This window comes from Camponotus floridanus, unplaced genomic scaffold, assembly GCF_003227725.1.
Source record: "Camponotus floridanus strain SB8 unplaced genomic scaffold, Cflo_v7.5 scaffold16, whole genome shotgun sequence".
Classification (NCBI taxonomy): domain Eukaryota; kingdom Metazoa; phylum Arthropoda; class Insecta; order Hymenoptera; family Formicidae; genus Camponotus; species Camponotus floridanus.
The window spans coordinates 3671459-3688826 of NW_020229281.1; the positions used below are offsets into that span (position 1 = coordinate 3671459).

At 29.7% G+C, this 17368-nt stretch overlaps 3 protein-coding genes across 3 annotated transcripts; all 3 read right to left on the bottom strand.

Moving 5' to 3' along the window:
- Positions 1-490: 490 nt before the first annotated feature.
- LOC105248189 lies at positions 491-7024 on the bottom strand. The gene is made up of 12 exons (XM_011252827.3): positions 6444-7024; positions 6013-6355; positions 5621-5842; positions 5146-5265; positions 4880-5035; positions 4647-4694; positions 2454-2734; positions 2025-2364; positions 1590-1811; positions 1096-1215; positions 862-1017; positions 491-630 (listed from the first exon to the last, which is right to left on the bottom strand). The coding sequence occupies exons 1-12, from the start codon at positions 6695-6697 to the stop codon at positions 580-582; spliced, it is 2313 nt and encodes a 770-aa protein (XP_011251129.3). The 5' UTR covers positions 6698-7024; the 3' UTR covers positions 491-579.
- A 1831-nt stretch (positions 7025-8855) lies between these two features.
- On the bottom strand, positions 8856-10954 carry LOC105248240 (odorant receptor 82a-like). The gene is made up of 6 exons (XM_011252910.3): positions 10455-10954; positions 9885-10239; positions 9524-9754; positions 9344-9457; positions 9078-9233; positions 8856-9009 (listed from the first exon to the last, which is right to left on the bottom strand). Exons 1-6 carry the CDS (start codon positions 10709-10711, stop codon positions 8959-8961), a joined length of 1164 nt encoding a protein of 387 aa, XP_011251212.1. The 5' UTR covers positions 10712-10954; the 3' UTR covers positions 8856-8958.
- A 1140-nt stretch (positions 10955-12094) lies between these two features.
- Positions 12095-17317, bottom strand: LOC105248241 (odorant receptor 82a). Its single transcript, XM_025406923.1, has 9 exons — positions 16757-17317; positions 16281-16635; positions 15680-15901; positions 15391-15504; positions 15139-15294; positions 12860-13087; positions 12676-12789; positions 12318-12473; positions 12095-12231 (listed from the first exon to the last, which is right to left on the bottom strand). The coding sequence occupies exons 1-9, from the start codon at positions 17032-17034 to the stop codon at positions 12181-12183; spliced, it is 1674 nt and encodes a 557-aa protein (XP_025262708.1). The 5' UTR covers positions 17035-17317; the 3' UTR covers positions 12095-12180.
- Between the last annotated feature and the right edge of the window lie 51 nt (positions 17318-17368).

The window sequence follows — 17368 nt, forward strand, 5'->3', positions numbered from 1 at the left end:
TTTTCTTTAATAATGCAATTGCAGCCCTCCAATATGCATCGTACATAGGAAAAAATAATTACGAATAAAAATTAGACTTGGTAGAAATAGTCAGTTGATGAAAGTTGGACATATTAATTGGTTGAATATTAGCTCCATATTAACGAAAAAAATATCGCTTTTGCAGAGAAAATGATGAGAGAACAGGAGATAAAATTTTTAGTCTAAAGTTTATAAGCAAATATGTATGGGAAAAATAAATTGTACGTATAAATGTATATATACTTAATATTACACTATTAATTAAAATTTATATATAGATACTTTATTAATAATTTTGATGACAATTTTTCTTAGAATTTATTAGGAAAAATTTATAATTTTATATTTTATATGTATATCTAATTAAAAAGAAAATAGCAACATAAAATAAGGATATTATAAGTTGATGAACAATTATTAAAAATTAAAGAAGAAAGGCAAAATTAATTAATTATCCTTTTATCTTTAATTTCTCTTTCTACAAATATACATACTTACTCGCAATAATTCGACAACATACATAGGTATATATGTCCAGCATACATTTTGATACAAGTTTCAGTACATGGCGTGCAAAACCGAAATATATGAAGCCGAAGCTTTCATGACCTAAAAAATTACCTTCTTTTGAATATAAAAGTACTAAGAGAGGAATAATTCTTCAAAGTCTAAATATTATTAATGCGATACATTCATATTTTTTTACGAATTATGTTAAATATTGTCTCTTGCAATATTGTTCGACAATCAAATATACATTATTAAAAACATATACATATACATTATTAATTAATATACATTATTAAAAAAGAGATGAGTGATATCAAGCAATGTACTTACAGTAGTATAACTTTCCAATGTTAGATCCATAACTTTTCCAGCCGTGATTGGCAATCGTTTTTGCGATCTCAGAATCAGGAATAATAAAATTCGACACTCGCTAATAGATAAATCATACCAAACTGTCTCATATGCCGCATCACTGATAGATCTACTCTGGAAAAGAGAAGAAGGTTACAGATTTTTTTAAAGAGTTACAATTACATTTGACCAATACAAAAGTAATATGCTAACCTTAGTGCTTAAATACTCGCCAGCGAAGCAAAAGATGAAAGCTTCTGCACTTACTGCAAGATATGGTATGATAAATTGTGTAAAAACTCCAGATTTATTCTCCATATTCATATCAAAGGACTATGGAAGATTAAAAATAATTTTAAAAGCTTTTAATATAAAGTTATAATTACTTTTTAAAAAAAGTTCTCTTTTTAAAATATTATTATATTAAATAACAAACAAAATTTCATTTGCATTGAAACTTGCAATAAATCTAATATTTAATTAAACAAATTTTTATTGTTTCAATAATTATATTAAATAAAGAAATATTTTATATATAGTTGGATAAAATTAATGATAATAATTCTAATATTTTTAATAATAATAATTCTAATAATTTTAATAATAATAATAATTCTAATAATTTTAAAATCTTTTTTTCCAGTAAGAAATATATGCAATTTATTACTATTAATTATATTACTATTAACTAAAATAATTTTACTCACTATTACAATCATAAATCCTAAACAGCAGCTAACAAAACTATTCCATACGAATTGTAACAAAGCAATGAGCGAAAAATAATTCTCGATATTATTCGATAATGATATAATCTTCTGATGTCTCTCAATGAGTGATTTGGTGGAAAACTTCTTAGATTTGAATATAGAAGGAATTTCTTTCAATTCTTGACACATGATATCGATTTGTCCGCTTACATGAAGTACCTCAAAGTAAATAAAATAAAAATAAAAATAAAAATAAAATAATGTAAAATAATGTAAAATAATGTAAAATAATGTAAGTAATGTGTTCAAACAAGATTCGACAAAAACTTTAATTAATTTGTTAAAAAAAAATTAAATATTGTTGCAACTAATGTTTTACCTAAGAACTATATGTGATACTTAACTAAATAATATGAGTTCTTCTCCACTTACTAGCGTTAAGATCAAGGAATTTAATACCGCGATCGCAATCGCCGTTTCTAACACATGAAAGAACAATCCTAAGACAATGAAGTCGAAAACCGGCGTTTCGTGAGCCTTTAATGGCAACTGTATCTGTATCGGAAACTTTGGGTATTGTCCATCTTTGGAAAATATACGGATACGTGCGTAACTATCGATGAAGTAGAGAACGGTAGCGACAATGTTAACGAATATCATAGCATTCGAGCAACGATATGCCAGATTAGCCTTGTTTATCATCACGCACTTGTGTAAATCGGTTGCATCTTTCCAATCATTGTCCATCGCGACCAGAATATCCACAAATATCCTATGATTCAATTGATCGAATCTTACGATATGATAGAACTCTCTAATAGAAAAATCAATCATAGAGAATAATCGTTGAGCTAGACTTACCGGCGATTAAACCAAAGACTGATCATTTTCATAAACGTCAGGGTGGAATCCAGAGTAATGCCCAAACCGTCCATCAGTTTGATCAGATTGTCGAACTCCAGATGCGCGTAAACATATGAGTATTGGAAATATTGCACAATTAAAAGGGTCGTCATATAAAAGAGCCAGCAGAACATCCCGTACGAGGAGTCGGGCCACATACCGATCACACGGAGACCCATTCTCAACAACGGACTTATAGTACTCGTCGGCATAGTTGTGCGTAACGTTACATTGAACCATTACTCCAATCAACTATGCACGTTGTTTCCTTCCGACGAAGTAAACGATGAGAAAAACGATTTCCACTTTCCAAAGGAAACATATGATCGAATCTCTCAGTCGTACTTTGCAATATACTCCCCTCCTCGGTATCGCAGAAGAAATAGCAATTTTACAAACTAAAATTACTACGGGATGAAGAGTGCGGGCAACAATCAATCGTAATTATGTAATTATGCAATATAAACCATAGAACGACGAACTAATGCGATAATAGATCAATGATTATGGGTCTTTGCACATAAAAAAATATACATGTACCATTACACAAATAATCATCTTGAAAAGAACAGACACATAGTCATCATTATTGATAAGCTTAATTTAAAAAATGGTATTAAAAAGAAAGAAAGCTTTTACGTATTCTTGATGGATTTAAAAATTGAATCTTGCTAAGTCATGCAATAAATTATACAAATAACGCACAGCAATTGTCATTGAATGGTAACCTGACATTTAGTCAATAAAGAGAAAGAAAAATATTACAGACAAGGAGATTAAAACGTATACATGGAACGTAGAAATATAATAAAGGTATATTTGTAACATAAAGAAAAATATTTAATATGTCATTATTAAAATTTATGTCTATATTCCATTCTTTGCATCTGTAATAATCGAAAATATTTGAAGATAATTTATGATAAAGTGTTAGATAAACAATTTAGTACATTGCATGCGATACAAATATATAACAGGCAGAAACTTTTATTATCTAAAAAATAGATTCAATAAAAAAGACTTGAAAAATTAAGCAATGCATTTACACTGTGATATCTCACGCTTATAAAATTTTCAAAAAGAGATTAACAATTTCCTCATAAAAATATAACTGTCAATCGTTTTTGCAGCTGATCTCAAAATAAATTAAAAATAAAACTGAAAATGTGTATCAGTTATATTATATTGTATCGAAATAATTCGTACATACATTGCATCTAAGTTAATTGATTTATTTTGAAAAGAGTGTAACTCAAATCCAAAACATATTTGAATAAAACAAAGCTGCCATAATATATTGCATAAAACAATGATTTATATGCTGCTATTGTTCAAGATACATACATATGTAATTGTTAATGGGGATGATGTATAATATAATAAAAGGACCATTATATAATGGCAATTGTAACATTATTGTAACTGCACATATCTTTATCGAACTTATTGTTTTTCATTTGTAAATACTAGCAACTTATTGTTAATCATAAATAAGAAAAAATAAATAATGGTACATATATGTATAATTTATTATACACACAAATTTGGGATTCAAATAAAAAATCTTGGCATTTAAGACTTTTCAATATAATAGGTTAGGTACATAAAAACTTTTTGCAATATGCAAAAATACTGAACTTAAAACTAATACTGAAATTTAAAACATTATTATATTTTTTACTGAAATTCTATAAAAGAAGACGAATTATCAATCATATTAAAATATATTGTATGTGCATATATTATTATATATTTTTTATATCATATTATTAATTAAAATATGTGTAGATACTTTAATTAATAAATTTGATAATACCTGTTGCTAAAAATTTGCAACAATTTATGCTCTGTAGAAAAATACTTGTTTCGTAAAATCTCATTTGTAATTACAACATAATATTTCTCACAATCAGTATAATTAATCGAGCGGAGAATTTATAATTTTTTATTTTACTTGTGCGATTAAAAGAAGACAATAAATATAGAAGTACAACATTTATTACAACAATTATTGGAAATTAAAAAGAAAAAGGCAAAATTAGTGTTAATTATCTCTTTATCTATAATTTTTTTATCTACAAATGTTACTACTTACGCGGTAATTTGACAGATGCATATATATGATCAACATACATTTTGATATAAGTTTCAGTACATTGCGTGCAAAACCGAAATGTACGAAGCCGAAGCTTTCATGATCTAATGGAGGATTCTTATGAAGTTAAGAATAATAAAAAGAATATTCTTTAATTTCTAAACATCATTAAAAATGATATATTGATATTTTCCTATCAATTCTGCTGTGTTTTATTGTCTCTTGCAATACTAATCAATTATAATACTAATATTATTCAAAAAAAGATAATGTTATATCAACAACTTACAGTAGTGAAACTTTCTAATGTTAAGTCCATAACTTTTCCAGCTGTTATCGTCAAACGTTTTTGCGATCTCAGGATCAGGAATAATAAAATTCGGCATTCACTAGTAGATAAATCATACCAAACTGCCTCATATGCTGCATCGCCAATGGATTTACTCTGGAAAAGAAAGATAGGTTATAGATTGTTCTAAACTAAATAGATTAAATACAATTATATTATATTTGATATAATCCGAGCAGTAATAGTAGCAAAAGTAATATGCTAACTTTAGTGCTCAAATACTCGCCAGCGAAGCAAAAAACGAAAGCTTCTATAGATACTGCGAGATATGGCATCATAAATTGTATAAAAATCCCAGATTTACTCTCTATATTCATACCTAAGGACTGTGTAATGGAACATCAAGAATAATTTTTAAAGTTTTGAATATAAAATTATAGTTACTATTTTTAAAAATAAGTGAAAAGGTATCTTTTCAAAGTATTATTATATTATATTATTATATTAAGTGCAACACAAGGTATAATTTCATTTGATTTAAAACTTAATTAAAATTAATTAGATTTTATTAATATGAAAATAATTGATTAAATCATTTTATTTTTTCATGTATAGTAAAAAAGTTCTTAATTGGACAATATTAGTATAATAATCATTCGGCATAATTTTAAAATATTTTCTTTTAACAAAAAATGTGCTAATTTATTATTATTATATATTAATTAAAGTAATTTTACTCACTATTATGACCATGAATCCTAAACAGCAGATAACAAAGCTGTTCCATATAAATTGTAATAAAGCAATGAACGAGAAATAGTTCTCAATATTATTCGACAATGATATAATCTTTTGATGTCTCTCAATGAGCGACTTGGAGGAAAATACCTTAGATTTCAATGTGGAAGAGATTTCTTTCAACTCTTGACACATGATATCGATTTGTCCGCTTACATGAAGTACCTCAACACAAAAAAAAATCAAATCAAATCAAATAAGTAATGCGTTTAAATAAGATTCGACGAGAACTTTAATTAATTTAGTAAAAAAAAAATGTTAAATATTATCGCAACTAATGTCTTATCTAAAAAATATGTGACACTCTTAACTAAACAATATAATTCTTAACTTACCAGCGTTAAAATCAAGGAGTTTAGTATCGCAATCACGGTTGCTGTTTCTAACACATGAAAGAACAAACCTAGGACGACGAATTCGAAAATCGGTGTTTCGTGAGTCTCGAACGGAAACTGTACCTGTATCGGAAACTCTCGGTGTTGTCCGTCCTTGGAAATTGTATGGCGACGTACGTGGCTATCGATGAAGTAGAGAACGGTAGCAACGGCATTAACAGATACAATAGCGTTGGAACAACGATGCGCCAGATTAGCTTTATCCATCATTACACACTGACGCAAATCGGTTGGTCGGTCTTTCCAATCGTCGTCTATCGCGGTCAGAATATCTGCGAATATCCTACAACTCGATTTCTCGAAGATCTGACGAGATGATTGAATTCTCTCGAGAGATCAATCGTGCCGAATGATCATCAAGCTAGTCTTACCGGCGATTAAACCAGAGGCTGATCAGCTTCAGGATCGTTAGGGTGTAATCCAAAGTGAGGCCCAGACCATCCATCAATTTAGTCAGATTGCCGAAATCCAGATGCGCGTAGACATATGAATATTGAAAATACTGCATTATTATGAGAGTCGTCATGTAAAAAAGCCACCAAAACGTCCCGTACGAGGAACCGGGCCACATACCAATCGCGCGAAGACCGATTCTCAACAACGGGCTTACAGTACTCATCGACATAGTTGCGTGTAACGTTACATTGAACCATTACTCCAATCGACTGTGCACATTGTTTTCTCCCGACGAAGTGAACGATGCTTCTATTTTTCAAAGATAATGTACGATCGAATCTCTCAGTCTTACTTTGTAATACGCTTTGTACTCCCCTCTTCGACGACACAGAAGTAGTTTTATGAACTAAAACTATCACGAGGTAGAAGAGCAATGATCAATTGCAATTACGTAATCATGTAATATAAACCGTAGGACGATAAGTTAAATTGCGATAATAGATCAATGATTATCGGTTTTTGCACGCAAAAAAAAATATACGTGTATCTTTACATAATAATCATCTTCAAAAGAACAGACATAGTTAACATTATTAATAAACTCAACTTAAAAGTGGCATTAAAAAAACGAATGGTGATTTTATGTTCTTGATGGATCTAAAAATTGGATCTTTTGTCTAGCCATGTAATAAATTATACAAATAACGTACAACAATTGTCATCAAAAGATAGACGAACGTTTAGTATATTGAAAGTTTATAAAGAAAATGGAAAATATTACAGACAAGAAGACTAAAGTGTGTACAAACGTAGAGATAATAAAGGTATATTTGTAATATAGAGAAAAATATTTAATATGTCATATTATTAAAATATATATATTTGTGTCTATCTCCATTCTCTGTCACTGTAATATTTATGTTAAAAATATTCGATGGATAATTTATCACACCCAAGTGCAAAATATTTGATAAAATATTAAATAGAAAATGCTCCTTAATTTAATCCATCGCATGCGATATAAATGCATGAAAACAGAAGCTTTTATTATCTAAAAAATGGATTCGATAAAAAGAATTTAAAAAATTAAAAGTTGCAAAGTTTGCACTGTGACATCTCACACTTATAAAATTTTTCAAAAAGAGATTAATAATTTTTCTAGAAATAATTGTCAATCGTTTTTAAGACCAATAAAATCACACCAACGTGAACTAACGATAAATGAAATTAAAGAGACTGTCAGATATCACATTTTATCGAGGCAATTTATATCTAATAATTAGTTAATTGATTTGTTCTGAAAAAGACGTAACTCGAGTCCTAAACATGTTAGAAAAAAAATGCAATTATGTTTGCCTTTTCGAGTCAGTGAACACTTTATTATTATAAAATAATTGCTTTAAAATTGTACATTTGTTTCTTAAAAGGCAGTTTCACATTCATTTAATAAGTTTCTTTAAAAAAATTACACACAAAGTTAAAAATATATTTATGAGTCGCAAAAATAAGGCAGAAAAAAAGTGGAAAATGTTTATTATAACTAGATATTGAATATGTTTGTAATACATACGATCCAATTTTCTTTACCTTTCATTCATATCCTCTCGTTTATGTACTCCCACTCCCATTTCGATAAAATATAAAAGTCCAGTGTAAGGAAGCGGACGAACATATTTTTTCATGTCATTTGAACTGCATAAAACTGTATAAAAATGTAAATCATTTTTAAATCATATAAACTTGTATTATATCATGTTACATTTTTTGCTAATTTTTAAATATATATTGAATTAATAAAAACCGATACAAAAATCTTCACACTTTTTTTATAAAAAAAGATTATTGAAAAAGAAATTCGCATATCAATCCCGATTAATATTACAAAACAGCAATAATAAACAATAGCAAGAATCCCTTTAATTGCAGTTTCAAATTACAGCACGAATAGGTATCATAATAAATTAATATATATTGATTATGAAAACCTGCATAGTGCTTGAACATTTATAGAAAATGTGAAGATTAAATTTGACAAATAAAAGCATGCAATATATATTTTTAAAATAATAATGAAATGTTAGAAAAAAATGCTAGTGGAAAGTTAAGTAATAATTAGAACTTTGAATAAAAAACTCATAAATAAAACGTATATTTAATGTGTAAACATACCTTTCAAGTTACAATAAACTATATGTTCGTACCTCTTCTTCTTAATAGAGTTGCAATATTTTTATTGACATTGAAAATGGAAACATAGAAAGCTGAGACAAAAAAAAGTTCACATTTTATAGGAAAATACAAAATAATTGTTACCACAAACAAAGACAATTGTTTATTTTTCAAAAATATAAAAGTTAATTTACAACAAAATAATTTTATATCTCGTAATTTGTGTAATCAAATTGATCAACAATAATGATCGCTTTCTAAACTATCGCAGCCAAGCTAATAGAGAATATACATATATATGCAATCGACATTGCTCTAAACTTAGTACATCGCATTTAATACTGATATGTAAGAAGCTGATGCTTTCATAATCTAAAAAGTTACATGTAATTAATACGGCATATTAAAATAATGTATCTATAAAATATATAATGTCTTACACTTGCAAATCCATTTAACGTCAAATCAATGATTTTTCCTGCAGTGATCGTTAATCGTTTTTGACATCTTAACATCATGAACAATAAAATACGACTGTCATTTGGAGATACATTGTACCAAAGTGATTCGTAAATTGCATCGCTAATCGACATACTCTGAAAGCAGGATAAATCATGTCAAACATATATATACCAATAAAATAAGTAACGTGAATAGAAAACAATGGATATTTACAACTTCTCGTAGTAAAAGCTTCTTTACATACCTTGGCACTCAAAAATTCCCCAGCATAGCAAAATATGAAAGCTTCTAGAGTTATTGCAATATAATAATTTACAGATTTGATCAAAGTCGATATATCTTTAGTGGTATTAATAGTCTATAAGAAAATAAATAAGAAGTCATTTTCTTCTAAAAAGTGAAAAAAACAATCAAAGTTACTCACAATTATAATAAAAAAACCAGTACAACAAATAACCAATGTATTCCATAGAATTTGCATCAGTGCAATTTCAGTATAAAGATTTTCAATATTTTCCGATAAAGCAATGATCCTTTGATGTTTGCAGATGAGGTCTTTAATAATAATTACAAATGTATTATGATCGTAATTGTGTTTGGAAATTTCGGCTAAATCTTGTCGCATAATATCGATTTGACCACTTACATGAAGTATCTAGAAATACGAAATAATTTTTATCAGAAGTAATAATATTGTAAGTAAAAATATCTTGCTATTTCTTTAATATCACTCTGAAATTTATTGCAATTTTTAATCTTCGTAAAAACAATTATGTTTAAAGTACCAATGTGACAAGTAACGCATTCATCAAACCAACTACAAAAGCTATGACCAAATCATAGATAAACTGTCCAATTAGAAAACACTCGAAAATTGGTGATTCGCTGACATCGAAAGGAAATTCCATTTTTAAAGGGAGTTCCCGAGAACTATTGTTAATTCGATTGGCATCGTCCATCGATTGCAACAAATGCTCGCCAATCGAAAGAAAAAATGCACCGATGCCATTTACAGTGAACACTATGTTGGAAAAACGACGCGACAGATCTGCCATGGTCATCATCGTGGACATATACGAACTGTTGACAATGCAATTTTTCCAATCTTCATCCATGTCTTTCACAATACGATAAAATATTCTGCAGATAGCAATAAATATAAGGCATTCTGTCTATTAATATATTTTTCGCATGTATACAAGCCACGAATAAATTTGCACATGCAATTTTATTTAAAAGATAATAATATATATATTTTCATATTTTCATTCACGCCTCATGTTTCAACATTAATAACAATTTTAATTTTATTGATTACAGTTTACATCATTTGTTTTACAAGAAAACACGCTTACCGGCGATTCCACCACAAAACAAGAAGTTTAAAAAAAGCGAGAGTATATGCCAAAGTGAGACTAAGACAGTCCATAAGAAGCCAAACATCGTTTATTTCAAGATGTCCAAGCACATACGCATATTGATAATATTGCACTATTACTATCGACGTCATGTAACTAAACCAATAGAAAGTCGCGTAAGTCGAATCCGGCCATAAACCGATAAAACGGAGACCGATTTCGACCGAGCGGCTGATGGTGTTCGCACGTTTCATTGTTCTTTGTTAAACACTGAACTATTGTCCCAACAAATCTATCAGAATGGGAATTCGAATTCAGTGAGAATAAAATACACGTGAATATTTTTCAACATGTTCTGCATGATAACTAAAGCATTAAATAATCTTGGTAAAAACGATAAAGCGCAAGCTACTTTGAACGTTATCAATCATAATTATACTTTATATTGTTCGCATTAGATCTCTATCTACAGCCTTATAGCTCTATCGATTAAAAATAAGAAAAAATATATAATTGCAAATAATTTGCTTTAGTTCTGGCTCAGTGGACATTTTAATATTGTATTTTGTAATTATTTAATTTTGTAATTATTTTAATATGTCTTTTATTGTATATTCTTTGAAAAACAGTTTTATATGCACTTATATCCATTAGAAAAAATTATGCGCGACATCTAAGTAAAAATATCAATATCTGCGAGAATACAAAAAACGTAAATACAAAATGGCACAAAAGTTTTGAAAACATTTATTATAGCAGGACATTAAATATGTTTGCTACATAATCACCAGTTCTTTTTGTCTTTCACTCGTATATTACTCGTTTGTTCTTTTATTTTCATTTTAAGTAAAGACTGAAATTTTCAATTACAGCGTAAAAGCGGATTTGTATATCATACCGACGACCTGCAATATAAAAATGTGTAAATTGTTTTAAATTATCAATTTATAAATTTTGTTATCGATTTTCAAATAGATATAAAAAAAAGTGAATATAAAAATCCTAACAAATATTTCATAAATATTAGAATATAATTTGCAATGGAAAATTTTCATATTATTTTTGAGCCCTTACAAAAATTAAACGTGGAACAGTATATATATAACAACAACAGTTTTCCTTAAAAATGCAACGCAAAAATAATTGTGATAAATTAATAATAGATGGAAAAAATCCTTCAGACTAAAAATTTCATATAAACATTCATGTGAACGTTAAAAAAATGATAAAAATAACATTATTATATTTAATATATTATAAGAATATTTAATACATTGATAATAATCAAGTATTTATATTAATTAAAAAAGAGAAAATTATTAATTTAGGATTCGATAAAGCAACAGTTAAAGTTTTGAGCAATAGCTTTATAAACATCAAATCAGCTTTATATACATTCAATAAATGTGAACAAACCTTTGAGATCTCTAAGATTGTGTGTTCTTTTCCGTACTTTCTTCTTTAGATCTGCAATATTTTTATTAATAATTCATTGGAAAGGAAAGCACAAAAAATTCAGATAAAGAAAATTTTATAGAAACTTTCAAAAAATAATAAATTAGTCATTATAAATATTTGAATGTGTAAGAAATATTTTATATTAATATATAATTTTAGATTTTATAACTTGCATAATTTTCATTTGTTCAACGATAATGATGCTTGATAAATTTGTTGTAATTAAGACAATAGCAAATATATTCAGCGGATCATCATCCCAAAGTCAATACATTGCATTTAATACTGATACATAAGAAGCTGATGCCTTCATAATCTAAAAAATTGTGCATAAACTAAAATATATAGTTGATGCAACAAATACTAAAAAAATGAAATGTTTGTAAGAATATGATGTCTTACGCTTGTAAATCCTTCCAAAGTTAAATCGACTACTTTTCCTGCAGTGATCGTTAATCGTTTTTGCGATCTTAATATCACGAATAATAAAATACGGCTGTCAGAGGGTGGCATATTATACCAAAGTGAATTATACACCGCATCGCTAATCGACTTACTCTAAGATTAGAACAAAATTCCCAATTTGAAATGCGCAATAATGATAAAGTCAAAAATGTTTCTTGTTATTCAAAAAAATGCGTTTTTTAAATTTGTATATTTTTTATAATAAAAATTAATTTCTGAATTAAAGATATGATAAAAAAAGAAGATAATCATGAACGAAACGAGTACTTTTATATGAAAAAACTCATTTACAAACCTTGGCGCTTAAAAATTCTCCTGCAAAGCAGAGTATAAAAACTTCCAGAGTTATTGCAATATAAAAGCTCACAGATTTAATTGATGTCGTCGCACTTTCGTCAGTACCTATGCTCTACAACGTAAAGCGAGGAAAAGTTATTCTCAATCAGAGATGAAAGGAAGAGCGTCTAGTCGTTACTCACAATTATAATTACAAAACCAGTGCAGCAGATAACCAAAGTATTCCACAGAAGTTGCATCAGAGCAATATAAGAAAATAAATTTTCGATATTTTCTGATAAAGTAATAATCTTTTGATGTTTGCAAATAAGAGTTTTAATAATGATTAAGGATGTATTGGGATCGTATTTGTTGGAAATTTCACTTATATCTTGCCGCATAATATCAATCTGACCACTTACGTGAAGTATCTATAAAAAAATTAATATTATTCAAAGTATAAAATTTTTCCGATTATTAATTAATTAATTAATTATATATGCATTAATTAATTAATCATGTGTGTGTGTGTGTGTGTGTGTGTGTGTGTGTGTGTGTGTGTGTGTGTGTGTGTATGAGTGTGTGTGTGTGTGTAAACATAACAGATGACATGATACATTTTTATTTAGAAGCAACAAAATTATGAAAAATGATTAAATATTGTAAATGATTAAATATTATAATATACATGTGAAGACACTTTTTTGCAGAGTCTCATGAAACTTACTAGTGAAACGAGTAACGCATTCACCATACCAACTATAGAAGCCAGCAACAATTCGTAGAGAAATTGTCCGATCAGAAAACACTCGAAGATGGGCGATTCGCTGACATCAAACGGAAATTCCATCTTTATGGGAAGTTCCCGAGAATTATTGTCGACACGATTGACATCGTTCAACGAGTGAAGTAGATGCTCGCCGATCGAAAGGAAAAAGGCAGCTAGAGCGTTAATGCTGATCATCACACTGGAGCAACGTCGCGATACATCGGCCACATTGATCATCATAGACGCGTACGAATCATTGATATCACACTCTCTCCCATCACGATCCATCGCCGCCAGGATGAAATAGAATCTCCTACAGAGAGCAGCTTATATATCGAGTATTGTACATATTAAAAGGCTTCTTTTTGGAAAACACACTTACAAAAGTACATGTACAAAAATATTTAAATGTATTATATTTTAGATTTTTATTTATTTCGTCGAAATTTCTTAGTAATAATGTTCCATGTTCTAGAAGAGGGACATTTAATTATTTGGAATCATATGTCTGCAACAAAAACGCGTCTTACCGGCGATTCCACCATAGAGCAAGAAGCTTAAAAAAGGCGAGAGTGTACGCTAAAGTAAGACCGAGACAGTCCATGAGAAGCGGAATATTATTCAAATCGAAATGCGCAAAAACGTATGCATATTGATAATATTGTACTATCACCATCGTCACCATGTACATTAACCAACAAAGAGTCGCGTAAGCCGAGTCCGGCCACATGCCGATAAAACGCAGGCCGATTTCGACAGGACGACTGATGGTACTTGTGCGTTTCATTGCTCCGTATGACGGTCACTAAACGTTACAAACTGATGACTATCGAGATGTCAAAGTCCCACAAAATAAATTTTGTTCAGTGAACGTTTGCTGAATAATTATACGAAGTTTATAAAGCGAAGGTCTTCCTATGATCGATTATAATTATACGTCTATTTTAATGCCATTAAAATTCCATTAAGCTTCCAAAAAGCTATTAAGTTCTTAAAAACTTATAAGCTTATATACCGGATAAAAAACAAAACGCTACGTAACTACCCTCTATTATCCTCTGAAATAGAGCATTTAATAGTGCATAATTGCCTTAGAAATTTCTTGATTTGAAGAAGATCACTTCTAATGACATCTATATCAACGGAAAAAGACCTGTGCACGATGTTTTTTGAAAAAATAAATAATATCTGCGAGCAAAAAGCGTAATACGAAATGTAATATAATATAAAATATTTATTAAAGTTCTGAATTAATAACACTCACTGGAAAAGGAGGATTATTACTAATGACAGTAATGTTTTACACATCTTCTAAATTGTTATTTCTTGCACAGCAGGGTTTTAACTTGTATTACTCAAAAAGATCAAAAAATATGCGATAAAATATAGAATTTTATATATTTATATGTACATATTTTATAATATTCCGTTCAACAGAATAAAATTAAAATTATTCCTGCCATTTTGTATAAGAATTATGGCATTTTCTTTGCATAAAACACCTTCTTGTGTTAGCCGTAGAGATGCAAATTAGTTTCTTTCCGTTTCTCTCTAGAGAAGCTTGCCAAATGCAATCCTTTTCGCAAACTTTTTTAATACAGCGCACGCAACACAGATATGTACGACACAGACGATTTCATAATCTGAAGTAATTAAACATCCAGTTTCTAATTTCAATGATAGAAATTTTGACGTACAATTACATAGACTTACGGTCGTGAAACCTTCCAAGGATAAATCGGTCATTTTGCCTGCGGTGATGGTTAACCGTTTCTGCGATCTCAACATCAGGAACATTAAGATTCGACATTCGCTCGGCGTCAGATCGTACCAGAGACATTCGTATGCGGCGTCACTGATGGATTTACTCTGCAATATTAATTACGCGATGAATCGCGTCTAATTGTGCCTCTCTCGAAATCTGAGGAATTCTACAATGCTACCATTACGCTCCCTTGCGCTGACCTTAGCGCTGAGATATTCCCCGGCATAGCAAAAGACGAATGCCTCGAGAGTTATAGCGACGTAAAAGATGAGAGACTTCGTTATCATCGTAGCACCTTCTTCCGTACCGATGGACTGCAATGTCGAAACATGTAGGTCGCTGCGAGATCGTAAATTTATATTACTACATATGTATATTTATTTAAATTTGCACGCTTTAAAAGATTAATGTTTCAGATGAATATATCGCATACACACGAGGGAAAAGAAAGAGTAAATAAAAAAATATACATATAAAATTCTGACCCACTATTATAATCAAGAAGCCTATACAACAGATGACCAAAGTGTTCCAGATGAACTGAAGCAATGCAATATTTGAGAAAAGATCTTCGATATTATCTGATAGATTGATGATTCTTTGGTGTCTACTAATCAAAACTTTAATAGCGGCCAGAGATGAATGATTCTTGGAGGGAATTTCCAGGAGGCCTTGGCGCATGATATCAATTTGACCGCTTATGTGCAGTACCTAAAACATTTAATTTTACAGACACTTCAACGTGATATACTATTTTCTCAAAAAATCTGAAAGCTAAACTCATATTTAAAAATAAAAGACTACAGTGTAAGATTCGTTTTTGAAAAATTATACCATTGAAAAAACAACAAAACACACTAATAAATAAGAATAACGCAGGATATAATATGTACATCATAAAAATAAAATTACAGACTGTAACAAATAATACAAAAGAAAATAAAATTAATTTCAACTATTCGAAACAAAGCAAAGAAAAAAATAGCATATATACATATCGTTTTTTTCTTATTGAATAAATACATAAATAAAATTGATTTTGATAGTATTCAAAAATTTGTTCCATACATAAAATATGATCGAAACTTACCAATGTGACAAGCAAAGCGTTTAGCATAGCGATGATACAAGCTACAGATAGATCATGAAACAATTGGACTACTAATACCAGTTCGAAAATCGGAGAGTTGTCAACATTAAAAGGAAATTCCATTTTGATGGGTAACTCGCGAGTTATAGTTTCCTGATCGTTCTTATGGATCACCGATCGAAGTATCGGGCCACCGATCGTGTAAAAAAACACAGACAGCGCGTTCGTCGTGATCATCACGTTAGAGCATTGACGAGATAGATTGGCGTGCCTGATCATTGTGGATACATCCGAATGAATCGCGATTCCATCGTTCCAATCTTTATCCATCGTATCCAGAATGACATGTAGCTTTCTACGGAATGTTTCAAACATTCAGTATCGTATTTCTAGCGAGATAGAAAATAAGTCGAAGTGATTTTCATGGTAAATATGATTTGTGCTCATCCGCGGAGCATTAAAGATAATACTTATACCGGCGATTGAACCAGAGATTGATCAGTTTGAGAAACGACAGGCTATAACCCAACGTGATGCTTAAACCGTCTATAATAATCGAAAGATCACTGATGTCGAAATGCTCCAAAATGTACGAATATTGAAAATACTGCACCACCGCTACCGATGCGATGTAAGTCCACCAATTAATGTTCGCATATATACAATGCGGCCACATGCCGATGAAACGTAGACCTGCTTCGACCGATTCACTGATGGTGCTCGCACGTTCCATCGTACCTCTATCCAACTTCATATTTCTTGCGAGAAACTACGACCTCTACATGCGCATCTCGTCAGCAATCGTGGCAAAAAATACAGAAAATGGGAAGGGGGGAAAAGATGCGACAATAAGCCGTCGATCAATCGTAATTGAACTTCGTAGAAATGGCGAACGCGAATTAAATGTTTGCCAATTTGCTGGATTATAGTCTTTGAAAGAAACATGAGAAAAATCGCCATTTATCGAATCATTTATCTTAAAAATGCATAAAACTTTCTGAAAATTGTTCAACGTTCGCTGAAAATGCAAAGAAAAAATTAAATATACTGGAACAAAAAACATACGATGTAAGAAACATAATGAGAAC